General features: G+C 49.8%; 9 protein-coding genes across 9 annotated transcripts; 3 read left to right on the top strand and 6 right to left on the bottom strand.

The window, feature by feature from the left end:
- Positions 1–932: 932 nt before the first annotated feature.
- BROUX77_002082 (uncharacterized protein) lies at positions 933–3,255 on the bottom strand (the record flags this gene model as incomplete). The annotated part of the gene is made up of 2 exons (XM_073746583.1): positions 933–2,557; positions 2,619–3,255. The coding sequence occupies 2 exons, from the start codon at positions 3,253–3,255 to the stop codon at positions 933–935; spliced, it is 2,262 nt and encodes a 753-aa protein (XP_073607164.1).
- A 1,524-nt stretch (positions 3,256–4,779) lies between these two features.
- On the bottom strand, positions 4,780–5,737 carry BROUX77_002083 (uncharacterized protein; the record flags this gene model as incomplete). The annotated part of the gene is made up of 3 exons (XM_073746584.1): positions 4,780–4,985; positions 5,047–5,495; positions 5,568–5,737. The coding sequence occupies 3 exons, from the start codon at positions 5,735–5,737 to the stop codon at positions 4,780–4,782; spliced, it is 825 nt and encodes a 274-aa protein (XP_073607165.1).
- Positions 5,738–6,154: 417 nt separating this feature from the next.
- BROUX77_002084 (uncharacterized protein) lies at positions 6,155–7,181 on the top strand (the record flags this gene model as incomplete). Its single annotated transcript, XM_073746585.1, has 2 exons — positions 6,155–6,200; positions 6,259–7,181. 2 exons carry the CDS (start codon positions 6,155–6,157, stop codon positions 7,179–7,181), a joined length of 969 nt encoding a protein of 322 aa, XP_073607166.1.
- Positions 7,182–7,678: 497 nt separating this feature from the next.
- Positions 7,679–9,100, bottom strand: BROUX77_002085 (uncharacterized protein; the record flags this gene model as incomplete). The annotated part of the gene is made up of 6 exons (XM_073746586.1): positions 7,679–7,762; positions 7,826–8,329; positions 8,402–8,775; positions 8,841–8,871; positions 8,932–8,989; positions 9,069–9,100. 6 exons carry the CDS (start codon positions 9,098–9,100, stop codon positions 7,679–7,681), a joined length of 1,083 nt encoding a protein of 360 aa, XP_073607167.1.
- Positions 9,101–10,085: 985 nt separating this feature from the next.
- Positions 10,086–12,107, top strand: BROUX77_002086 (uncharacterized protein; the record flags this gene model as incomplete). The annotated part of the gene is made up of 4 exons (XM_073746587.1): positions 10,086–10,120; positions 10,225–10,314; positions 10,442–11,106; positions 11,167–12,107. The coding sequence occupies 4 exons, from the start codon at positions 10,086–10,088 to the stop codon at positions 12,105–12,107; spliced, it is 1,731 nt and encodes a 576-aa protein (XP_073607168.1).
- An 865-nt stretch (positions 12,108–12,972) lies between these two features.
- On the bottom strand, positions 12,973–14,118 carry BROUX77_002087 (uncharacterized protein; the record flags this gene model as incomplete). The annotated part of the gene is made up of 2 exons (XM_073746588.1): positions 12,973–13,841; positions 13,923–14,118. The coding sequence occupies 2 exons, from the start codon at positions 14,116–14,118 to the stop codon at positions 12,973–12,975; spliced, it is 1,065 nt and encodes a 354-aa protein (XP_073607169.1).
- Positions 14,119–14,739: 621 nt separating this feature from the next.
- On the bottom strand, positions 14,740–15,875 carry BROUX77_002088 (uncharacterized protein; the record flags this gene model as incomplete). The annotated part of the gene is made up of 2 exons (XM_073746590.1): positions 14,740–15,346; positions 15,421–15,875. The coding sequence occupies 2 exons, from the start codon at positions 15,873–15,875 to the stop codon at positions 14,740–14,742; spliced, it is 1,062 nt and encodes a 353-aa protein (XP_073607170.1).
- Positions 15,876–20,601: 4,726 nt separating this feature from the next.
- Positions 20,602–22,632, top strand: BROUX77_002089 (uncharacterized protein; the record flags this gene model as incomplete). The annotated part of the gene is made up of 1 exon (XM_073746591.1): positions 20,602–22,632. The coding sequence occupies one exon, from the start codon at positions 20,602–20,604 to the stop codon at positions 22,630–22,632; it is 2,031 nt and encodes a 676-aa protein (XP_073607171.1).
- A 516-nt stretch (positions 22,633–23,148) lies between these two features.
- On the bottom strand, positions 23,149–25,067 carry BROUX77_002090 (uncharacterized protein; the record flags this gene model as incomplete). The annotated part of the gene is made up of 4 exons (XM_073746592.1): positions 23,149–24,047; positions 24,139–24,432; positions 24,496–24,963; positions 25,034–25,067. The coding sequence occupies 4 exons, from the start codon at positions 25,065–25,067 to the stop codon at positions 23,149–23,151; spliced, it is 1,695 nt and encodes a 564-aa protein (XP_073607172.1).
- Positions 25,068–25,749: the final 682 nt, after the last annotated feature.

Consider the following 25,749-nt stretch of genomic DNA (forward strand, 5'->3'; position numbering starts at 1 on the left):
TGAAGGCAAAAAATGTTGAAAAAAAAGAGCAGTAAACAAGGCTATCGATGAAGAGGCGCAATGCAGCCGACGAGCTGAGTGTAAAAATGGCCAGAAAAAAGTTCCAGTCAGTTGTGAAAAAAAAAAATTTATTCACTTCTTTCTTTTTCTGGAATTTTCGTGATTGTTTTTGTGCGCGTTCAAAAAGTCGCAGTTACTTGTCTGGGGATTGAGGGCAAAGGCGGCCGGGCTTCAGGCAGTTGCTTCTTTCTTGCCTGTAGCTTTCTGAGCTGTCTTGAAGTGTAGATTTCGCTAGGAGACCTCAAAGTGGCTGTTTTGGCATTCCGCGTGTCAAGTGTTGCTTTTGCCAGCCACATTTAGCTCCTAAACGACGTTGCATCTGGCACTGATTGTGGGTTCTGTTGTCTTTTTATATTCAGTGTAAAACAGAGGTCTCGTGGGCCGTCCAACATCACAAGGCGACCACAAACCACTACATCAAGCCACTTCAACCACCAAAGCAGGGCACCATGCAGAAATCTGCAACCAATGAATCTCAACGAGGCCGCACTGATCGCAAATGGAAAATCGGAAGAATGGAACGCATAAACGATTTTTGCTGAGTCACGGTCTACATTCCACGGGATAATGGCATGTATCCAATCTTCTATCAACTATAACATAACGCGTGGATACTTGTTGAACGGTGGCGGAACAACGAAAGGCTTTGTGAGTTGGGCAGCAAAGAACAATTATGCGTGCGAGTATTATCACGAAGATAGCTGCGCAAGAGGGATGGCTGTTAGGTGTAGCAGTGTATTATTACATCACGTCAAAATAAGGCAAAAAAACAGAACAAAACAAGGCTTTATCCAGATGATAAAACAAACTCGATCAATAGTACTCCATTGGCCATCCGATACAACCCCGTTCGAGGAAATCAGGTTTGCCACTTACAGTTCATTTCCGAGAAGGGGCTGCGTGGTGTTTTCCGGTGTACGCACGCTGTAGAATGCCTTCTGGAACTCCAAAAAGAAGTTGACAACAAGCGCAACAACCATGGCGATAGCGATGACCAAAGGACCAACCAAGTTGTCAAAATCACGACCGCTACGCTCATGGATCATGCGCCTCCGCACATTCATCATTACGTAGCCCCATCCACCAGCAAAGATGGCAATCACAATATAAATAATACCCATGATTTCAGCGACAGTATCTTTGCCAGCGGCAGAATAGAGCGCAACAGCCAAACCACCTAGCAGAATGCTGATGTGCTGCCATTTGAGGAACGTGCGCTCGTTAGCCAACCAAACCTTGGGCTCAATCTTGAGCTCACCCGAGTTCTTGATCCAAACCTCAGGCTCGACGACACCCTCGGGGAGTTCCTGCGTGATAGCTGACTGCTTAGCGCGCCTGTTTTGCGCATACCGCGACACAGAGAAGCTAGGAAGTACCGACGAAATTCCCGTACGTGCCGGGGCTTCTTCCTCGGTATTCGTTCGCGATGAAGAAGCGAGGTGTGAAAGATGGGTACCACTCATCTCGGCCTGAGCACGTTGGGTTAAAATTCCTTCAGCGACAGGTGAGCTGGTAGTGGGCTTAAACGATGAGCCAACCTTGGCACCAAGCAGACTGCCGACAATCTGCTCGTCTTCAGCCTTTTGGATACGACGCTGGACTTCCTCATCAAAGGCTTCCTTGGGGTCTTTACGGATATCACCCTCCAACTCGCTAATCCAGAAGGGAAGAGCGTTTACGTAGTCTTCGAAGAGAGAGGCAACGCCATGTACAAATTTGGAAAAGCCCGGGGCAGGGTACACCAGGTGAGAGCCCATGAGGTCCTCGACCCACTCAGGGCGTTTGCGGCCCTCAAGAAGTTTGATCTCCAGGATAGCGTAGGGGAATTTGGAGACCTCACTTTGGTTAATGTTGGAAAACGGGTATTTCATGTTGCTGTTGTCGATGTCGGTGCGATGCCACGTAGAGGGATCGCGGCAAGGACGGCTGCGATCCAGAGTGTCTTCACGAATGAAAGCAACATCCGTATCAATGCTAATGCGCACTCTATCATCAGAGAGCTGCTGGAAGGCAGTTCTGACATAGGTAGCCCGCAGAACGGGGGCTATCTTCTGTGCAAGAATGGTATCTTGAATGCGGGAGACATTAGCCTTGAAGACGTCAATCTCAGACGCCAGCTGACCCTGCCGCTCCATCTTAGTAATTGATCTTTCCATCTTATACTCGCCGTCAAGGTAGGGCTTGATCCACTTCTGCTTGATGTCAAATTTGTGCTCCTCAGCACTTCCGCTAGAATGTACTGTCTTTTCCTCCATCTTGATTTCAGGAGCAGAGTTCAAGTCACCATACCAACGCAGACGCAGGGACGAGGCTTCGGCATTGCGTTCGACCTTCTTGCCATAGAGAGCAAACTTAGGGCTATCAAAGTAAAGCGAGGTAATATTCGGGTCGTTGGAGGCATCATCGACAGATGCGGCCTGCTCAGCGTAAACCAAGGCAGGAAGGCGGCGGAGAATATAGGTCTTGACTTCAAGCAAATTATCGGGGTGGACCCAAACTAAAAGCGGGTGTTAATGCATGACAACAGTATCGCAGGGACTCGAGACCCATGTTCTTACACTTGTAGGCGGTGTGCTTGCCATCCTCCTGCTTGCCAATGTCAAGCTCAGGATGAATGTTCGAACTGTCGCCTCCCTCCGAGTGCTGACGCACGATGTAGTACATGACAGAGAGCTTGTTGATGAGTGGAGTGTAGCCCTTTTCGCTGTTGAAGGGCCGTTTGCTCAAGCTGAGCTGCATCATGGGCCGGACCTTGTAGCGATCTCCACGCTTACGATCATGCTTCTTGACAATCTTCAGAAAGCCTGTGTAGTTGATGGAACTGTACTTCTTGAGCTGACGTAGCTCCTCCGTCAGACCATCTAGCTCAGACTCAACTTGTTTCGCCTGTTCTTTGGTCATTGAGACAGTAGACTCTTGGGCCTCGCCCTCGGCAGCCAAGCCCTTCAGTTTGTTATAGGTAACCTCAACGCGATCTTTTAAGCTGTTGAAAGTGTCCTCCTGGAACTTGGCCACCTTCTCTAGCTGGTTGTTGAAAATTTCATCGCAGAATTTGTTCTCATCGGTCTCGGTCCAGGGCACCTCGTCGTCGTCGTACTTGTCTTCACGAAGGAGGCTCTTCAGCTTGGTGTAGTCAATGTACATGTCCTTCCATGGTCCATGTTGGGCCTCCTGGAGGGTCTTGCCAAAGCGCATGATGGCTGTGTCGAGAAAGTGTGTGGATGAAATTGTTGATCAAATCGTCGGTGACAGGTGACGACAAGACAGCCGATTGCTTGCTGTATGTAGAGATGATTATCGCGACGAGTGAAGCGAATAAAAGGATAGGGAAATAGAAAAAAAAATACAAATGCAAAAAAACAGCACACTGACGTTGGACTCTGATAGCAAGGAGACAGAAACCCCAGCGGCGATGCTTTGAGGGAATTCATTGGAGGCAGTCTAAACACAAAGCTTCCCAAGCCACCATATATAATAACTGTCAGATCGCGTTTTTGGCACTAACGACGTTGAAGCACTACGCAAGGTCCCGTTTAGGCGACAAAATCTTTGCACAGCCCAGAAACCACAGCCTTTAGTGCAAAGCTTCACTATTACTGTCCTTGATAAGTAGCCTACTCCACTGAAGCACCATCCTTGTCCTATGAGAGCGCCATCTCTCACAACGTGCCAGCTGTTTTGCTGGCGACTCCCTTTGGACTTGGAGCATCTTCAAGGGCCCTGGAAGACAATTAGATGTTTATAGCGATGCAGAACATCCATGATTGCGTTGGTTTGTGACCGTGTCAGTCATCTGTAAACACGCCGTCTTATGCTGTCTGTACAGCCACTGACCGCACAAGCACCATATAATCATATATGAGCCAACAAGCCTCTGGACCGTCGCATAATGGCCAATGCTTCCAAAGAGTACAAAGCTGATGGACTCTCCGGTTTTCTTTCTTTTTTTTTATTCATTACTCGCATGGAACCTGATAGGGGACTCTCCGATTTGACAGTAGGTATGACTGCACCTGCATCTAGTCCCTTGAGGAATAATCCTATTTCTCGCCAAGGGAGGAACACAGTCTGCACCATTCCTACACTCTGAAAAGCAAAAATCACATCTATTATTGGTTGACTGGTCCCACCCCTATCTGGGATAGATGCATACATACATATTCGTCTGTCGCACACTACACGCCAACCGCGGATATTGCTCCTGAGATGTCTGTAAACACAAATAATTACAACTTCACTGCACATTGTCTAGAATATCGTAAACAGGAACTCAATGCTGCTGTTCCTAATTCCAATTCCTCTATACCATATACACTGGAGAAAAAAAGCAATAATTGTCATACACCTGTCACACTTTCCTCCCGCTGGCTATACTGGTATTCTATAATTCTTGGTGGAGTAACGGTCAAGTCCACTCCAATGGCTGCACAGGGCATTCCCTCTACTACTCGACATTCAAAAGAACACAAGAAAGTAGAGTATCTTTCCCTCGTAAGTGCTTACCATGACTACCCTTGAAACTAAAAATGGACCAGCTCACCATGTTTGGATGTTTGTGCGGACAACAAATATCGAAAAAAAAAAGAGGAAAGAAGAGATCAAGTGAGGAAATGAATGTCAAGGTTGGATCATCGTGTTTCACCACCATGGCTCTCCGTTATTTTGTTTTGACTTTTACTTTTTGTATTTTTGTCGTAAAGATTCGGTAGAGCTCTCCGCTTACCACTGGGTATCCTTGTTGGTGGTCTCGGCAGCCCAGTCAGTGGGAGCGGCGGCAGCCCAGTCCTCGGTGGTGACGGGGGCAGCGGTAGCCTCCCATTCAGCCTGGTAAGTGCTCTCAACAACGGCAACGGGCTCCTCCTCGGGGGCAGCGACAAGCTTCTCCTCCTCGATCTTCTCCTCAGCCTCAGATTCAGGGTCGCGGTCTTTTCAAGATGGTTAGCATTTCGCGTAATCTAGGCTATCCAACCCCAACAAGTAACTTACAGAAGTACAGATCAACCATGACATCCCAGGGGATCTCGCGGTTGGGGATGGTACCACGCAGGCGCAGGACCTCACGGGCCAGCATCCACCAGACCAGACCAATGGCGTGGCGACCCTTGTTGTTGGTAGGGATGGCAACATCGACGTACTCGATGGGGGAGTCGGTGTCGCAAAGGGCGATGACGGGGATGTTGACGTAGCTGGCCTCCTTGATAGCCTGGGCGTCGGTGCGGGGGTCGGTGACGATGATCAGGCGGGGCTCCTTGAATTCACGGGTGATGTAGTTGGTGAAGGAACCGGGGGTGAAGCGACCGGCAATGGCAACGGAGCCAGTGTGGGCGGCGAACTTCAGGACGGCACGCTGACCGTAGGGACGGGCAGAGATGACGCAAATGTCGGCCGGGTTGTCAATGGCGGCAATGATGCGAGCAGCCAGGACAATCTTCTCCCTGAACTAATGTTAGCAAGCCGCATACACTGGTCATTCGCCTTGCACTGCCAGCTGAGAGTCGCAAACTAACCAGGTCTTGCCAATGTTCAGGATGTTGACACCGTCGGCGCGGGTCTTCCAGAGGTAGGGCTCCATCTGAACCTGCAGGTTCTTGCTACCCAGGTGGCACTGGGCAGCGAGGAGCATCTGGATGTCCTCAGCGGTAGCATCGAAGATCGAGGGCAGGTTGGAAGGGGCCATCTTGACGGTTGTGTTGACGATAATTGAACAAACGATCAAAAAAAGGGAAGTCAGGGACAGATTCAATGCGGCACCTAGCTCTCACGAAAAGTTTCACTACTATCAAAATTCAGGCCCCGCCGTGGAACATTTTCCTGAATCTTTGTGTGAATTTGTGGGAGCTGATAGCCCTTATCACGCTAGGCTCGTTGGTGCAAAATGTGTCAGCCACATAGGAGCACATAAGTGTGGCGAAAACACATGCGTGGCGTCTTATGCAAGGCTACCAAAATTAGGACATTGTCTAAGAACTTCAGCCTTGTTGGTGGGGACTCAGGCAAGGTAGATGTGGGAAATTTTGTGACGACAATGTTGAAAGTCTGACATCACGAGAAAACCGGCGACGGACTTGGTCTTCGCAATATTGACAGCCGCACAATGCCTCTGAAGCTTCCCAACGCGACTAGGCTCGGCTCTTTGAGCCGTAAGTTATTCCTACACAACTCTCCCATCACGGACCGTGCTAACAATCATATTGATAGTGAGTCTTCGACCTGCGGTCCGGCCGGCTGCCTCTGCCAAGCCTCTGATCTTGCCGACGATCCAAACTGCGAGTTTGATGACGAAGTGGGAGAAGAAGCAGCTTGCCAAACGTGACCCATACCGCTGGGCTCAAATACAACAACGCAAAAACGCAAATGTCAAGCGCCAGGCTGAGCTTACTGCTATTCGGGCAGAGGAGTATGGGGATCCTGTCTGGGGCAAGCCCACTCCCTTTGTCGAATCACTAGACTCGGCTGGTCAAGACCCTATGTCAAAGCCCAAGGTGGACGAGAACGGTGTCGTTTTGAAAGAGGGGCATGCCCTCCCCGTAGCTAAGGGTTACCTGGCTTACGGCCTCAATCAGGAGGCCGTTGACGAGGCGTTGGCGTATGGCTATGAGATGACCAAGCCTGTTCCTAACAAGAACCGCGAAATTTCTGATCCTCAGGCTTACGTTGAAGCCCAAGCACTCCATGAGGAAAATCACCAGCGTGCCACCGAAGCGATCAACCGTATTCTAAAGCTCGAGAACACAAACTCTATTGTCCGCCTACATGCCAATATTCGCCGGGTGATTGACACCTTTGGTCGCCACAACACGGACAACTACCTCAAGCCTAAGCCGTTGTCAATCCACCCTAACAAGGAGGAAATGCCTGAACGGTCGGGTCCTGACACTGGTAGCTCCGAGGTCCAGATTGGTATCTTGACTGCCAAGATTCGTGCTTTGGCGCAAGCTCTGGAGCAGCCGCATGCCAACCGCGACAAGCACAACAAGCGCAATCTGCGTCTCCTTGTTCACAAGAGACAGAAACTTCTCAAGTACATGGAGCGCAAGGAGCGTGGAAGCGAGAGATGGACCAACATGCTGACCACCTTGGGCTTGACACCAGCAACCTGGAGGAACCAGATCACGTTATAAAGTAGCACGATATTGGTCTTTTCATCGATGCGGGGTGTTTTCAGTGGTAAAACTTCATAGCAACTGTATTTTTAAGCGTTTATTCGGAGGGGGGGATGTAATGTATGCATTCTCCAGTGGGCACAAAGGGGAAGACTACCTCAAGTGTAGCTCTTTACAATGGATATTTCACCTTGTTGATATGTACAATACAATAGATGCGGATGAGAAAATTCTTCGCATACAGAACATACAAACATAGCATTCTTACATCAAAGCATGCGCAAACAAGCAGACAAAGTTACGGGGTATGAAGTACAAGACTGCAGCGTCAAGATATCCTGGTACTTGGTAGAAAGTTTGGAGCTAAGTAGAGAAAGACAGTGAACTCATGGCGCAAGAAGACAGAACAACAATATAAAAGGGCGCGCAGTGATGAGAAACAAGGAAGCCAGTGGTGATGGGAGAGTGAGGTAAAAGAGAAAAGTGCCGTGGTATTTATACTGATGGTCACTGGCTTAAAAGACGCTGATGTAGTTGCCAATGCGGTCCTTTTGGTTTTGCGCAATGCATTCGGCAATCCATGTTATGTTGCGGATTTCCTGTTTCTGTTAGTTTCTGAGGCTCGGCTCGGGATGAATGCGAGGAAAAGAAGACTATCTCACCTGTTCGCGCAGCTTCACCCACGCATAGACAATTGATAGAGTAAATTGCCGGGTGAAGGCACTCTTAGAAATCTCCATTTCCTTCTGGTAGAACATGTCTTCCAGACTCTTGCCCTCGGAACTACCGCCGCCCATGTTTCCAGGCCCCGAGAGGCCACCACCCATGCCGGCGGCGTCAAAGAAGCTCTTGTAGTCATGAACGGCCTCGACAGCAAGGCGAACACCCTCAAAGTCATCGGCGCGCGAGAGCATCAGGGTACCCTCGGGGTACAGGCTACCGAAACTGGGGTACAGTTTGCTGCGGTCAGCCTTGTTAAGCTCTGTGCCAAAGGAATTGAGTGTGATGTTGATGGCTCGGCGGTCGGCCTCAAACTCGAGGATCTGAAGCATGACCTCGGAGGTGACATCAATGTTGTTCTTGCAAAAGTTGTAAAAGTCTTCGAGGTAGTTCTTGTAGAGCGTGTTGCGGATGATCTCAATGTTGAGCTCGTCCAAATCTTGGTGCTGGGAGAAAGATAACGGGTTAGCCTACGTTGACAAACCAGTACATGGCGATAGGAATATTTGTTGACTAACGCTTAGACTGCCCTTGAAGTAGGGTGCTAGAGGTGTTTCAATGAGAACAGAATTGTAGAGGTCCTCGATGTTGGTAGCCACACATAACACGGGCATAGTATCAAACCAGCCTAGAGGATGGCAGCGGTCTAGAAGATCACGGGTATCACGTTCGTGGAGAGTACCGGTAATAAGAAGGGCGACATTGTCGATCATGTAGCCGTAAGTGAGGTAGTCCAGAAACTTTGACATGACGCCGACAGAGTTGGCGCGCACATACTTGAACTCGTTGACAAGTTTGTCGGTGGTTCGGGCGGCAAGGCTAGAAGTCGAGGGGTTCGGCGGCAGCGAGGCGAGGAAATCGCCGTAAGCAGGGCCGAGCTGGAGTTTGAGGTCTGGAGGGGTCGCTAGTCAGTATCGAATGCGCACGAGACAGATGTTTAGCCGGGGCTGGGCCTACCGTCAAGAGTTTCGCATTGGGTCAGGTTGGCCTAAGACGCAGTCAGTATGGCGAGAACAAGTTGGAAAACTCAAGAACAGAGTGGGCGCACGTAGTTGGAGCTGGTCAACAGGCTGTTGCGGTAGCCTCTTATTATGCCCTCAAGGTATCTGCAGGTCGGTGGATGTTAGATACTTGTCGATATCAGGATCCTCTGCGAAAGCGGAGCCAAGACTGGGATCATCATACCCGTTGTTGACGTTGAAAAATAGGCCTTCCATTGTCGCGGTAGTTTGGGAGATCGTCGTCGATTGTTGCGCCACTCAAGATCACAAAACAGCAAATGCCAGATCAAGCAAACTCGCGGAAGAGCTTCGGAGAGGAGACTCGGTGCCCAAGAAACAAGAGGTTTTACGGAAGCGAAAAGAAAGAGTCGCGACAATTGCGAAGATCACAGGCTAACGTTGAGGACTGCGGTGATGTTGGTGGAAGAAGGCGATGGTCTTGGAGGTTTGATGCCATGAGCGAATTGACGACCTTAAAGTCAGCTTTAACTCTGGAGGCTTATTCAAGATAATCCTACTTGGCACTGGCTTTTCCCTGAACACAGCGCAAGGGACATTCTCAGCACAGCGTCAAAAGGATGCACTGTAATTGCACTGTATCGCTGCCGGTATGTTCCCACTATTGAGCGGTGCGATCCCTATTAGCACTGTACTTGTAGTACACAGCCTGAATTGTTCCGCCACTTGCTCAGCCCACGGGTTTGGTTCTGTGCAGTCTACATGCCCTCAAATACAGACAAAAATGGCCGGCGTTCTCTTTGTGATGATCGAGTTTCTTCTGATTCAATGCCTCGACTGTACAATCGTGTATGCGTCATCCAGGCTGCCCAGCCAAATCGCCTCTTAGTCTTCATATATCCTCTCTCTCTTCTTCACCGCCCAAGACACGCCTGCCACCGGCAGATGTGTTGGCTGACATAAGCATGCATGGATTCCATTTTTGATAACCATAGACCGGGGCCGATAACGAAAATTTTGGACGATTGGACGTTTTCCTGCCATAAAATTTTTTGATTAACATTTACACTCTCTGGCCTTCTCTGTGCATTTACTTTTCTTCCTCTCTCAGAGCCAGCAACGTCTCAACAAACCCACGTCGAACGAAATAGACTTCGTTGGAACGACGACCATACAGTGATTTTGTTGTTTTGGTGTTTTGTTTTCTTCTTTCCTCTGAATTCTTGTGTTGAGTCTTTTCATAATGCCTCTCTACGTCCTGTCCGAGACGCCAGCGGGGTGTGTATTCCCTTTCTCCCCGTCTTCGTCCTTGCGACAACCAGATCAAGACAGAGTCTCTGGGCTCCAGAAGCAGTTCAACTTGCTAACTCACTTCTCTTTAGTTACGGCCTGTTCAAGGCGGCCGACAAGAAACTGCACACCCGCGACGATGTGTCCGCCAAGCTGGCTTCCCTGGAGGCTGTCTCCGAGATGTAAGATGCCCTCGCCAGTACACTCGCTACCGCCTCTTCCACTTTGCGATTCGAGCCAATATTAGATTGTCCCAGAAGTCTCAGCGTACAAACAAATACTAACCTGTGTCTCTGTCTCACTTTCCAGGTTCAAGCTGAAGGACTTCCGCAAGTACGAGAGCACCTCCATGGCCCTTGAGGAGGTTGCGTCTATGTCTTCCCGCAACGTCAAGGTCCCCCAGCTGCTGGCCGACTTCCTGCAAGAAGTTAAGGATGAGAAGCATGCATCTCTAGCTCTGGCTGACAAGGCCCTGGGTCAGAAGCTGAAGGAGCTTCCTGGTTTCGACAAGCTGGATATTGTCGCCTCTTCCGATTCTGCTGCCGGCCGTGGTGTTGAAGAAATCTTCCGTGCCATCAGAGAGAACATGAATGCCCTGATTCCCGAAACCGCTTCTACCTTTGAGCGCGTTGCTCTGGGTCTGTCGCACTCTATCGACCGTCATAAGCTCAAGTTTACCGAGGATAAGGTGGATTCCATGATTATCCACGCCGTCAAACACTTGGAAGACCTTGACCAGTCTCTGAACATCATGGCTATGCGCACCAAGGAATGGTACGGCTGGCACTTCCCCGAGATGTCGCGCCACATTGCCGACAACGTTGCCTACGCCCGTGTCATTATCGAGACTGGTACCCGTGACACCTTCGCCACTGCCGATCTGACCACCGTTTTGCCTGAGCCCATGGCTGACGCCGTCAAGGCTGCCGCTGAGATTTCCATGGGTACTGACATTGACAAGGAGGACATGGAGAGTAAGTACCAACCATCTCACGATAGCCGAAATTAACATACTAATATCTACTCCCTTGCAGACATCAAGCTGCTGGCTCGCCAGGTCGTCACCTATTCGGAGCACCGTACCGAGCTGGCTACCTACGTCGAGAACCGTATGCGCGCTATTGCCCCCAATCTGACTGCTCTGGTAGGCTACCTGGTCGGTGCCAAGCTAATCGCCCACACTGGCTCTCTCCTGAATTTGTCCAAGTCCGCCGCTTCGACCATCCAGATCCTGGGTGCTGAGAAGGCCCTGTTCCGTGCTCTCAAGACTAAGCACAACACTCCCAAGTACGGTCTTCTGTACAACTCGTCGCTGGTCGGCCAAGCTTCCATGAAGTACAAGGGTAAAATTGCCCGCATGCTGGCTGCCAAGACCGCCCTGGGTCTGCGTGTTGATGCCATGAAGGCTACCAAGATGAACGAGGATGGAGAGGAGGTCATCGATGAGGAGTACGAGCTGGATGAGGAGGAGCGCGCCTTCTTTGGTCTTAACCTTCGTACCAAGCTGGAGAACAAGCTGCGTTCCCTGGAAGGTAAGCCCCTGCTGCCCAAGGGTGTCAATGTCGGTCCCGATGGCCAGGTCCTCCAGCCCGGCGAGTTCACCGTCCGTGAAAAGCGCGCCTACAACATGGACGTTGATGCCGTTGCCGAGACCCCCAAGAAGCCCCTTATCCAAGAGGTTGAGGACACCCCCATGGGTGATGGCTCCGACTCTGAGTCTGAGGACAAGCCCAAGAAGCTCAGTGAAAAGGAGTACGAGCGTCTTGCTGAGCAGGCCGGTATCTCAGTTTCCAAGTTCAAGCGCAAGTACGAGCGTGGCGATGTTGAGCTGAACCCCAATGGCAGCATCAAGGTTGCCAGCAAGAAGGACAAGAAGAAGAAGGATGGTGAGTCTTCCAAGCGTAAGCGTGATGAGGAGGCGACGCCCACCAAGACCGACAAGAAGCACAAGAAGAAGAAGACTGTGAAGGAGTAAGAAAAACCATGTGCCTTTTCTTTCTTGTGCTGCTTCTTTCTGCTCTGCATGTACCAACTTGTGTTTCTGGTTTCATCTGCATATCCTGGGTCTATTATGGGTTTGTTTTCATTATTCTCTTTCTCGTTCTTCTATTGTTGCTGGTTTCTATGCCTTCATATCTCTCATCCCAGCGTTCCTCTCTCCTGCTACTCGCTTCTCTTTTACCACCTCCACCAGCCTGCTGTTCACATTGGCGATCTGCATGGACCATGTACTAGCACATGCATGTCTCTATTTTCTTTCTCGCGAAAGAGAGATGATAATAGCCAAGCAACAAGAAAGACAGTATGCATAGAAGGTGCACTACTGGCTGTTCTCCTTCCATCTTGTTCTCATATATCTGAGCGTTTTTCTCTGGGGGGGGCGTGGTTGGCCAAAAAATGGGATATCTTATTTTCTGTTTCTCAAAAAGACAGGCCGGGCCGTCCGTCTAGTCTGTCTATGAGAGGAGGGATCAAAGCCGCCAGCCAGCACTATGTTGGAGGAAGGGTGCCACCTCAGCCCTCATCTTTTGCTGAAGGCTGCCCTCTCACGGTGTTGTGGCCTGACCTGTTTGTTTTATGTCTTTCGTTCTGGCGTAGGATTGGGTGTTTGCAAATTTGTCTCTATCTAAAGAGTTTCCTTTCTTTATCAAAATGTTTTTTTTTCATTATCATGATATTACCGGTATACAACTATGGTGGTAACCAGTTTCCAAGACGTACCATATACTCGCAGAATCGTAATACTACTACTCAAGAAATAACTGGTTACCGCATCCGGTAAAGACAGACATGTTCCCCAACTTGGTCGTGTCTCCCTAACACATTCGCCTATATCAACTCTACATGTGCTCAACAATGTGCGCATTCACTGCTCTCTGAAGACCATCAGAAGAACCTCTAAATTCTGAGACATTGGCGTCGTGGCGCGATCCACCATGTCCCCTTTCTTCCTGAGTCAATGCATCCTGGATGGCGGGCATTGTCTGGTTTGCAGCTGGTAAGAAAATGACCTTGCTATTGGCCGATTTGGCCATGGCCTGCATCGCTTCGAGATATCGGATCTGCATGGCGGGAGCGGATGACAAAATGTCAGCCGCCTGGCGCATCAACTTAGCAGATTCAACCTCAGCCTTGGCTGCAATGACTTTGCTTTCGCCAATACGCTTGCTCTGGGCGGCCATGGAAAGCGACTCCTGCAGATCCTGACTGAAGATGATGTCCTTGATAAGCATGCTTTCAACCTGAACGCCCCAGCCACCTGCCACGTCCTCGATGATTTCGCCAATGCTCTGGGCAATCTCTTCACGGCGCTCAATGACATCCTGCAACACTCGAGCACCAACAACATGGCGCAACGTGGTTTGAGTGCGCTCAATCAAGGCTTGACGAACATCCGAGATTCCAAACGCGGCCTTGTGCGGAGATACTATGTGATAGTATATGACCGAGGTTAGGGTTAATGTAACATTGTCCTTGGTCATGCAGATCTGTTGTGGAACCTCAACAATCTGGATCTTGACGTCAACCTGAATGAGCTTTTCGCTTAGAGGGTTAATCTGGACTAGGCCTGGATCCACAGCCCTATAGAATTTGCCAAACTTTGTCACAAGGCCGACATTTCCCTGTACTACATTTTTGTACGGGTTGGGGCAGAGGATACAGCAAGGCACAGCACCGCAAGCACCAACAATGGAGCCACAAGCGTCGACTTCAGAAGTTTAAAGAAGATGGAAATGTCAGTTATTGAATAAGAATGGCACGATAGGAGTGGGTGAGGGTGATAACATACTCATGCGACCATACCAACCCTTGGGGTTCGCATTATCTGCAACGACAGCGGCGTAACTTTGCTGGAGGTCTTGCATCTTTGGAGGCCGAACCTCCATGGGTTGCTGTGGGCGGAAGCCTGTGGTGAGAGGCGCCTCGGAGCCTGAGGCGTGGGATGTTGGTATGTCCATGCCTTGCTTGGTTATTTGTGAAGTCATTATTAACGGTTGTTTTAATAGTCACTTAGAAGAAGATAGTATTAGTTGGCATCAGCTGGAATCAGTGATGATAGAAACAAGTGTCGTTCAATGAAACCCAGAACCCGCGCGTCCAGGAATTCATCACGGTATCTTTATGTAAAAAGCACCACACCAACAAACATGATATGATGTCGAGCTGAGAACACAGCTAAAATTCATGTCTCAAACGTGACCTACCTAGAAGAAACATCTCCTGCCTTGATCTACCACAAGACAACCACAAGTGTCGCTAGTTACTCCAAATGTCTCCTGCTTATCACAGTGTTACAAGCTTTCAATCTGTTTGTTTTCACTGTGGTCAGGATAGACCCTCGGAACACTCGCACGGGTATCCATACAAATCTTCCAATCAGATCTAAAGTGCCTTTTTAACAATGTCCGCATGACCTACAGCATGTGATCTGCAGGTGGCCTCAGAGCGTTGTTACATTAATAATACCAGGAATGTATGGGATGCTAGTAGTGTCGTAGTACTTTTGATAGGTCATGCAAATAATAATAATAATAATGATGTCAAGAACACATTCAGACAGGCCGGTTAAATGGAAAGCCTGAGGTCAGAGACGCCCCACTCTGCCGCTACCGTAGAGACATTGAAGCTACCGAGTTCGGCCCGCGCAATAGCGAGTCTGAGATCCAATCTTCTAGTGCAGAATCTTGTGTCGTCTTTTTCCGCTTTTCCAACTCGGCCTCAGTTTGCATTTCGCCTGGTTGGCTGTTGGCAGTAGTGAGTAGCGATATGGGTGTCCACGGGTTCGCGGTCGCCCTGTGTGGGTCAAAGCCGGACATAGGATTCATCTGATCCATGTCTATGGCCGGGAGGCCGTCTCCGCCTAGTGCCCGCTCTTCGTGCTCCTGTGCATATATCTTGATACCACGGAGATGTGTATCTTTTCCATTCTGGTGGTTCTCCAAGATAACCATTTGAAACACATAAGATACAAGAGTGTTGCCGTCGAGGCCTCCGCCACAGCCAAATATCGGGACGTCTTGCCAGCCCACCGGAGCCGAGAGTTCAACCGAGGCAAACTCAATGAGCGTGTTTTCGCCGGTTCCTGATTTGAATACAATCTTTGTTGGTGTGTAAGACTCATCTTCTTTGTAGTTGACGTAGAATCTGATTGTTCGGATGGAGACCCTTTTTATGAAGTAAACGGTCAGTTTGTGTGGCTGTGGACCATCTGATCTATTCAGTGAATACACATTCAAAAATTAGTAACTAAGCAGTAGCACAGGTCGGATGTGGAATGGGTATCTTACTGCCAATAGAGCTTCAAGTCATCACTTCGCAACTCTTCAACACCATTGCCCTGCTTTTGGCTGCTCACGGTAAACCGACCCAAATTCGAGATTTCTTTGAGCCCATGAGAGGCAGGGTCTCGCAGTGCTTCTTGTTCTAACTCATCTTCCTCTTCCTCGCCTTCGTGATGAATGTCATCTTCGTCTTCAATGTCAACATCGCCGCCATAAACGCTATTTTCTTCGTAGGCCTCTTCAATCTCTTCGTCTTGTATGTCGTGAGGATCTTGGATAACCATATGTCTTCCAACACTATTAAGCGTTGCAGCAGCCGAAGCAGAAAGAGAAATCGACGGTGATGTAAATGCATTATGGTGTTGGGTCATTGCCACGGCATGTGTAGCCAAATATGACTCCTCTATACTGCCATCGGATTCTTCCGATTCCGTACGGTTGTTGTGATCTCTCATATCCATCTCAAGTTGCCCATTATGTGTAGGTGCTAAACAATATCAGTTATGAGTTAGTTGCAGCGTACTAGCCATAAAATAAGAAGGGGATTGCATATCTGATTTTCTTGGGCTTCGCGCTGTTTTTGTTCCAAGCAAGATAACTTGGGATATGATTGGGATTAAGTGAAATAGCAGTCGGACTATGGTTGTGAAATATCTTGCACATGCTTGCTCCCTGTAGTGAGTCCAGCATAACACACAGGATTGGGATTGACATCATCATTTGCCACTTACACGCGCAGACTCACCCCGAAATTGATGAAACAGGCCGCGGGCTGTAGGGCCAACAGCTAATGACTCCTCTTCTTGGATTATGGCAGCTTCTGTATCTTCATCCGACTCCAATCTTTGATTGGTCCCAGTTCGTGTATTGGAAGGGAGACCAGAGTGGTCATATCCTATGTCCTCTTGGTCGACTGTCTGTGCCGCTATCAAACGAGACATGAATGATCTCCGAGTATCAGTTGGTGTCAAGCTCGGTGTGTTATATGAACCGTTACGGGCAGCATCGCCGCGGTTGTTGTCGCTGTTTATACTGTTGATGTCATTGTTCGAGTAGTTGACTGTTCCCCGTGCCGTAGCCCGGGTCACTCGCCTTCTGCTTGCTTCCATACTGCTTTGGAGGTGAAGCTTTCAATTTACCTAGGCCTTCAGTTCGTAGCCAGAAAGTAAACCCAGCATGTGGAATGCGTTGTGATGTCAAGTTGTTTTGAACCTTGATCACACCTTGGCTGGTGGGGTATAAATATCAGGTTGGCAAACATGCGCGAGCTTACGTGATGGACGAATATCGTTGTATCCGATTTACCCAGTCGCGCTTGCTTGAGATCACGTGGGTGTCTCCGCGTCTGACGGTCCAATGATATTCGATTCACGTGACCCACATGAGGACGCAAAACAAACGATAATTCACATCACGTGACGCAATGTCTCGGACCATGCTACATATTATTACGTCTTAATTATGGGTCAAACCACACAAGGAAGAGTTTTTTTTTCAAATTTATCTGTGCTAGGGTTAGGGTGAAGATTGAGGTGGGCATTAAGTACTGAGGAATAAAGATACATTGGTTTTTCAATAGGTAGTTACTCCCATGGAATACAAAGGTACTGTATAATACTATACAAATAAAATGCACAAACATGGATACGAGGGGAAATTTTGTACGTTCTTTTCTCACAACCACAACAGAGCCTGGCAAAACATCCTCAAGGTTGGCCTAATGACACCTTACATTAGCCCCAAAGTTGTTATTGGTGCACATCTGTAATCGAAGACGAGTCAGTTGGATATCACATAACTACTGAATCCCCAGGACACATGACTAGCCAACAGTCCAGTTCGATAGTATCCGACTCATGACATGACTCAACTAAGGGTTACACTCGAACCTTAAATTTGCATCTCTCGTATGATTTCCGCCATTCCATTTTCCCTGCCACCAGAGCAACATTAGCCCGAGCTGTGAAATGCGAGTCAGTCCAGTCACAGCACCTGGCGGGCATGTCGCATATAAAGCTTAGCAAATACAAATTCCATGCGCCCACATGCAGTGACAGCCACGGCCAAGCAACAGGCATGTATACAGGTACAAGCCACAGTACAGCATGCACCAAAAAGTAATGTTGTTTCGTGTGTTTTGGGTTCTGTCGTTGGTTCTTATCGGCCAAGTAAGAAATGCCAATCATAATAGTGGATCGACTGACTCGGTCGTAAAATTTAGGACGTTGATTGGTCAGGATTCTGGTGACGTTGGGGGAAATCTTAACTGCTCATTGTGCTTTGAATGATCTCTTGCACGTCACGCCCCTAGGTCGTATAATCATTCGTAGATTCTATGTTCTTCCAAGCTTTGATTTTTTACTTGGTGTGTCATGGTCCTCTTTTCTTGCGGGATTTGACCTCACTACATACGAGTCATGTATCTGCATTTTTAGTGTTTCTATAGGCGAGTTCCAGTGGCTCGGCGAAATATTCTGGACAATAGATATACGCTGGGCAGAGCTCTTCACTATTGTGGATGTTTCCTACATCTGCTTCTGCGCCATCTGTGCCTTGCTGCTTTATCTTGTTGTATGGGAGTAGCACACACGCTACGCTACCTTCCATCATCTTCTGCACTACTGGCCCTCACCTCCGCAGATGAGTAATCGCTAGACTTTGCTTTTAATTTCCCTGTTGCGTACTCGAGCCCCCTTCATGATGGGTAAGAGTGTATTGTACCTGTGGCCGGACTTCGCCCACGGCTTTGTGCTTTATGGGGCGTTCACACTTTCTTTGTGTTCATCTCCCGCTTGGAGGTTTTCATTCGGCCCAATTTCCATTCATATCCTTCTTCGACACCACAGGCTGGCCGCCTTTACATCTAATGCCTAATATCCCATCTCTCCGAACCTGTGTCGACGAGCCTGGACCTTTCTGGGATTAAGGCATCGCCACAAACAGACTAAACAATGGAAACTGGAAGCAATCCAGGATCTTGAGCAGTCAGTCCAATTTTTCACCCATTTTCAACCACCATCATCGCGTCTCCGTCTACAAGGAAATTTTTGGGTTTCACCTTGGCTCTCTTTGAAAACAGACTTCCCTTGATCTTCACCATCGATCCATTTTGTCCAGAATACACAGTATGATAAAGCCACGATACTAACATTGTCCGCAGCAACACAGGGTCCCCTTGCCCTTGTTTACTCGGCCACTTCCAAACTCGTTTTGACCTTCATCGACCTTGCCTCTACCTTTATGACGTCGAATACCAAATAACCATCACATATCGCCTAGCCGCCATCTCGCGCACCATAAAGATCTCCGCCTCGAGGCTGAGAACGAATCGTCGTAGCCACTGAAGACACTTCTCGACTCGTGAATAAGTATTCCGACCTTGTCTGAGTTGATCTCGTGGTCAGATCGTGTGTGGGAAAACACAAGATGCCATTCGGCAAACTATCACGCCTTGAACCAGCGACGCCCTCCTTATTTAGAGTCTTCCGTCATCCCCCTCACGTCGCCGAACAGCCCACAATCATTAGCACTCGCCGTCGAAAGGTTTATGACAACAGAGACTAATTTGTCCTACCAAGATAATCACATGAACCCTCGGCGTCGCGTTTCCACCCCCGTCCCCTCTGGATAGCTTTTGGTAAGGCCTCCACTACTTCAAACACTGTATTCACCTCAGCCGTAAGAAAAAAGGAATACAACGAACTCGTAGCCTCCAAGCCGCTTCCCATCCTCTACAGTCTCGTTGATCTCCAATCGTGATTACCCTCTACTGCAAATCGTTCTTAGCTATTTGTTTTCTACCGCAGCTTGGTGTTTAGCCTCGCTCTGCCTTTTTCTTCAGCCACCCACCCAACCCAGTCTTCATCTACATAGCTACAAAACTTGAACTGAAGCCGTGCTCGGGTATCAAGTCTAGTGAATAAGGATCCCGACGGGGGCCTTTTAGTGCCGCTGTGCTTTTGTTCGCTATTTCCCCTCGCCTTGCAGACTTTGTCCGTTGCAACACCCGTAGCGTCCCGCCGCCATTATTTTTCGTTATTATTCATTTCCGCCCCAACACGCGGCCGGAATCTTCTGGTCTCCCTCCTCCCCCATCATTTGTCAGATTTATTCCCCTCTTCTCTCGTCTGCTTTCCGCTATCCTTTCACTCTGGCCTGCTTAGACAAGTCCTCAGCTACAAGAGCCCCTTCTCCTCTGCTTTCCATCCCCCCAATTCCACTCCGTTGTCTCCAAAGCCCAAGACTCACGGACGAACTCCAGAGGACCGGAGTAGCCGCAAATTAAAACGCCACCTCCTTCTCTATCTGCTCAGACCACTGTTAGTCTGTTCCCTGGAACGGGCCGTTGTACTCTTTGGCCATAACGGAGTTTTGCCTATTATACCGCATCGAGTTTCCGCATACCCGTGGCTGCGGTGCTGCACACTAAGGTACGGGCCAACTGAGCATAACCACGAGAGACAAAAAGAACAACAGACCACTCAGTTTCTAGGTCTTTCTTTCTAAGTAGAGTTAGCAAGCATCCAAAGCACAACAAGTTTTGCAGTGCGAGCCGGCCAGTCGGGTTTCTTACTTGCCCAAGCAAGAGTGCCCTGTTCACAAGTAGAAACGATTCCATCCCCCTCCCCACAGGCACTGTCGATTTCGGGTTGACGGCTTGGTTTTTTTCCCTCTTTTTTGCCAATTTATTTTCCTGCCCTCTGTTGCTGGGAAACTTTGCCCGTTCCTACCTTTTTTCTGTCTTTAGATGCCGCATCGGTTTTCCTTTGCTTTTCTAGCTTCCTTTCGGCTCTGAACCCGCTTGGAGAGGGGCTTTCGCTGTCTGCAAGAAAAAGCCCAAAAAACGAGACAAACCTGAGTATCAACTTTTTGCCCAGAATTACCTTGCTTGGTGCACAACGCCAGGATTGTTTTCGGGTTTCCTGGTGTCCTTTTTTCTTCGTTCTTTTGCTTGCCACCCCTCCAATTTTTTGCAATATCCCCTTATTCACCTGCGCTTCCTTGATTGTTGTTTTTGTCGCAGGCCGGCTTCAACGTGAGGTTTGACTTGATTTAGAAGCTGGAAATTCCGAGTTTGGCCGGCCACGCTGTTCAATCTCCATCGCCAGTGGGCCAGCGGGGTAACTCGACATCTTGAGTCATCGTCATCTTGGTCCAACAAGAAAATCAGCCATTAGTCTATCCAAGATGGAAGAGCCTTCGGCTTCAGATTCACCTTCGTTGGGCAAGGCTTCAGGGCCACAGCCTCCCCAGTCTCAATCACAGGGCTCGCGAGCTTTGGCCCCCCGGCCATCTGACAGTGATTCTGCTTCAGGCTCCGGCTCCGGCTCTAGCTCTAGCTTTTCCCATGCTGGAGCTGCCGGAGCATCATCGGCTTCTAGAAAACGAGCTGTACAGGCTTCCCGTGGAGTAGCCACTATGACACCTGATCGACTAGCCCGTAAGAGAGCCAACGATCGGGAGGCTCAACGAGCTGTCAGGGAGCGTACCAAAGCACAGATCCGTGAATTGCAGGATGAAGTTCTAGTGCTGAAAAGTGACCAAGCCCAACTACAGCATGTTTTGCAAGAAAACAGTGTTCTTCAGGCCGAGAATTCGGCAATGAAACAAGCCATGGCCCAGCTAGTTCACCAACTAGACTCGCAGAGTCTCGGTAAAAAATCATCCTTGCAGCACCATCAGCATCATCACGAGCATCATCATCACCACCATAATCATCAAGGGTTTCAGTACCAGTCTCGAGACGAACGTCATGATCAAGATGTCTCCCGCGGCAGTGCCTCTAAGCTACTGTCTTCTGCATCACCAGGAAAAGGAGATTCTTCGAAAGCATCGTTTTACCATGAGCACGCCCCTGACTGTCTGGGCAACAATGGCCATTTCAACTGCTGCAACCAAGGAAACAGTGGTTTAATGCTGCCTGGTATTGAAGAGATGACCCGTCGACCGTTCCATGACGTAGAAAATGGGCCGGACTCGCCACATGGCCATGGGTCCATGAGACATGAATCGGCCATGGCTCGCCAGCGAGAAGACTTTGAACGTCACAGTTTCCGAGATCACTCTTCTATGCAGACCGTGGATAACCACCACCACAGCCAACATCATCAAGAGAAACACTATAATCAACGCCGCAATCAGAATGAATATCCGCAATCATATCGCCAGGCCGTGCACTACGCGGCCTCTCGATCTCTCGTCTCAACGGCCCGTATCAGCCTCGATGACCTCCCCAAGGTCTCCGCGTTATTCCAGGAGTTTGAGGCGCCTAGTGCAGGAATGATGAGAGCTCTTGAGATCTTCTATGGCAGCAGTAATGGTAGCATCGGCGGCAGTGGTGGTGGTGGTAGTGGCGGCGACAACGGCAACGGCAACAACTTCAATGATAATGACAACTGTCGGAACAATGGAGGCTTCAGCGATGCCAGTATGGGGAACAACAACAATGGAAGTGTAGAGACCCCCCCGGATTGCAAGGATGCGTCATTTTACAACGCTCGACGCATCAAACTTCCCATGCCCCGCGTGCCCACGACCTGTAAAATCGATTCATTTCTTCTGCCCTTGTTCGACATGCCAGAATATTGCCAGCCCACGCAGATTGAGATTGCTGCGCTGTTAGCCCCGTCAGCAGTGGCGCACAGTTCTCTGCGGGCCAAGTTGGATCCCTTCTCGGCCGCCTTGGTGGACATTGTGTCGCTTATTGAGTCGGAGTCGTCGGAGTCGTCGTCATCTTCGTCGTCGTTGTTTCAGCGGCTGCCTGAACGCGTAGCCGTCATGTATTCGGCCTTTCTGCTCATTAGTTACATGGTCAATGCCAAAACGGAAAACTTTGACCGCGTGCCCGAGTTTCTCAAGCCGCTCGAGGACCAGCTGGAGCGGGCGCATGCGGCCTGGATCGACCTGGTTCCCTTCCCCCATGCCCGCATCAAGCTCGTGGCCGACAGCGGCGACAACGGGGGTTCCGCTGCTGCGAGAGGGGCAGAGGGTCCCGGCTCCTTTTTCTTCAGATATTTCGGCTGCCTGAGCATTAACTGGCCCTACCCGCAGAGCGATGTGCTGCTTGTAGCCAATGGCAGGAATGCGGGTAGCCGTGAGCTGGTCATCAACCCAGTCTTTGACGCACACATTCGGCGGTTGGAAAATTGGAGTGTGAGACGTGATTTTCTGGATACATTTCCAGAGTTTGGCCATCTGATCAATCTCCAAGAGACGTGAGTGCTGCTGACTGTTCCGTTCCTCCTTTAATCTTTTTACCTGCTTTTCGTCTGTCTTCGCCTTTTTGTTTCGCCGTCCTTTTTTTTGTATCTTGTTTTTATTTCCCTGCCTGCCTTTCGCTCACTCAGCCTTTGCATCACTCTAGCCTTTCTTTTACTTTACATCCGCTCGTTCTTTTCGTCCACTCAATATATATTATCATGACTTTGCATTTGGTCTGCTTTTGGAAGCCGTAGCATCCCAACCTACTTATTTGACGCCTATGGCTTTGTCTTCCGTAACAGTCCGATTGTGTCCTGCGGATCTCTTATGCAGAAGTTTTTTTTCTTCTTGTTTGGTGACCCGATTGATTGGTGCATTAGGCACTAAGCCTTCCCTGCATTGATGCAACATGAGGCTGTCATATCGCCATAATATCGCGATGTCTGACTTTAGCTTCATTTCCTATTTCCACCTCCACACTGTCCCATGTGTCCCCAAAAACCACCCACTCATTCCCCTTCTCACGATATTGTCTCATTCGGCCTCCAATTTTCGCCGTCTCTCTAGCTCAACCTCACGTTCCGCCAACATTTCCACATCATCGTCTCCTAGTGACGAGAACTTGTAGATGCTAGCGCCCACTCCCATGTACAAGCTGGGCTTATGCGTGCCATCGGGGAGTTCGGCAAACCGCATGCCGGTGATGGGAGCCACGCCGTCCACTCCATCCAATACCGGTACTGCCAGCTGTCGCCCGGACCCGAGCGAGTGAAGGACGACTGTGCCGTTATCGCTAGCTGTACACACTACGCCCAGCTCAGTGCTCACTGCAAAGCCCAATCCGATGCGTGCAATGTTGAGATAAGCGGGGAACACAGTGTGTGGTGTGGCTGCGGATTCGACGCTGTAGACTTGCCGCCGACCGTTGGCCACACTGATGGCCTGCGGACCGCTGGCATCGAACGAGGGTGCGCTGTCGGCTCCAAGTGTGGAGGACTCGCGCGTATATCGGAGGTCGTACATACACATACGGTTTTGGAAGCCAGCAACCAATACCTGGTGGTTTCCCAGAACTGAAAGATTTGTGACTCCCGCGCCATGGTTAAATACGTTGACAATGTCTTTGACGCGAGTATCCAATGTCCACAGGTTTCCGTTGCTTCCACCTGCTATTGTCACGTTGGGCGACTCGTGCAGAAAGTCGTGCGCAAAGACGTCGCGCGGGTACTGGCCGGCCTCCTCGGGCTTGCAGGACCGCGGGTTTGGTCCGTATAGTTGGACCAGCTGGCCGCTGGTTGTCAGCTGAAGGACGCCGCGAGTGCCGCCTATTGAAGCTGCAATATCCGAGTTTCGCGGACCGGCTTTGAGACTGTAGGTTGACCATATGTCGCGACTGTATTGCCCTGGGGCTTCTACCAAGCTGAAGTCTTGCACTATGTCGTAGTGGATTATATTAGCATGCGCCACTATTCGGCAATACCATGCCGCAAAATTTCCCATACATGATGCATGCACCCAACTCACATTCAACTGGTTGTACTAGGGGTGCTGATGGATATTGTGTACGTCTGTGGTCATCATCGTCGGCGGATGGACATTGTGCAACTGTAAGCGAGGGAGTATTCGTAAGATCGGTAGATGTAAAGAACATTCTGCCGTTGTCTGTGCTGCGCTCTATCCCACTGATTGACTGAACAAAGGGGAGTTGGATGTGAGCTGGTAAGCCAGACACATGGCGAAAATCAGAAGGGTCTCTGGTCTGGGCGATTGTCCCTCCTCTAAGCGGTATGTATGCATTTACCAATACTTGGTAGGATGCTACAAGTCTCCATTAGTGATCTTGCAGCCGAGTATAACGAACACCATGAAATCCAGACTTACAAGTATACGCCAGTCCTGTACATGAGCTCCCGCAGCCTCCAACCCACAGACACGGCAGATTCATCTGTCTGAGATTCCCATATCCGGCATCCACCCGGCCGTTGGCGCCCGCATGCGGGCTTGGATTAAACTGCAGACGGCCCATGACACGCACATTGTCGCCCCACATGCGGCCGACCGAGTCGCTGAGGTTGCGCGCAGCGCGGCGGCGCTGGCTCCAGCTGGCGCCCGCGGGACCGCACTCGCCCAGGTCCGGGCCGAACTCGCGCGCCAGCCACGCGCCACGCAGGCTGTCGGACAACAGGGCTGAGCGCTTGACGTGCTGCGCTATAGCCAGCTTCCGGCGCTGAGCCTGCGCCGCTGCCTCGTCGTCTTCCTGGCGCTTGCGGACGGTCGAGGCGGTCCATTTCGTCGCGGCTGTGGCGTTGCTGCTCTTCTCGATTTTGAAGTAGCGCTTTTTCTCGGCGTCTGGCCGCAACAGTTAGTCGCCGAGCGGGCGTGCAAGTGGTCTGCTAGGGGCTTGGGAGACCCGACTCACCAAAGTAGTACCCTGGCAGATTTGGGGCAGACATTCTTTTTTACAGGTAGAGGCTAGCCAGATGGTGTATGTTATGGTCCCCCTCGTATTCTTTTTTGGCATGTAGTAGCAGACGTGAGAGTCTGTGACTTGGATAACCCGGCACCAAGTCGGTTCGCAATCTGAAGCTCTAGTAGGCTTATTTTTGATATTACTTGATTCTGATTGATCTTCAGCGTGATGTCTACAACGGTTCGTCAAGATGATGTAGACCAAGGAAAACATCGTCACAGATTCGGCACCATCAGCATTATGAACTCTACTATCAAAAGGCTTCCTCGGCGACGCCACAGAGCGCCACAGAGCGCCACACAGAGTCGACGTAGGATTCTACAGAAGGTCAAGGCATGTAGCTGTACATGCAGTCCAGGTAGAAACTATAAGGCTGAGATGTACCGGTACGAAGCGACCGGTGAGATGAAGATTTTTCACCGGCTAAAATCAGAGGTATCAGAGGCACAGAACAACAGGGTAGGGGAAAAAACGGAAGTCAACAGTGCGGCCAACTATCTACCAAAGAAGCCCTCAGTCCGCTGGAAGTCGGATGATGGTGTTCGTCAGCTCCAAGTTGCAAAATTAATGAGGCCAGTTCGCATGCCAAGCCAGAAACAAGCATAGCCTAACGTGTTGACACCGACAAAAGAAATCAGGCATTAATCGGAAACAGTCGCATGTCA

Source organism: Berkeleyomyces rouxiae (genome assembly GCF_048999995.1).
Source record: "Berkeleyomyces rouxiae strain 22BRR77 chromosome Unknown BrBRR77_ptg000002l, whole genome shotgun sequence".
NCBI lineage: Eukaryota > Fungi > Ascomycota > Sordariomycetes > Microascales > Ceratocystidaceae > Berkeleyomyces > Berkeleyomyces rouxiae.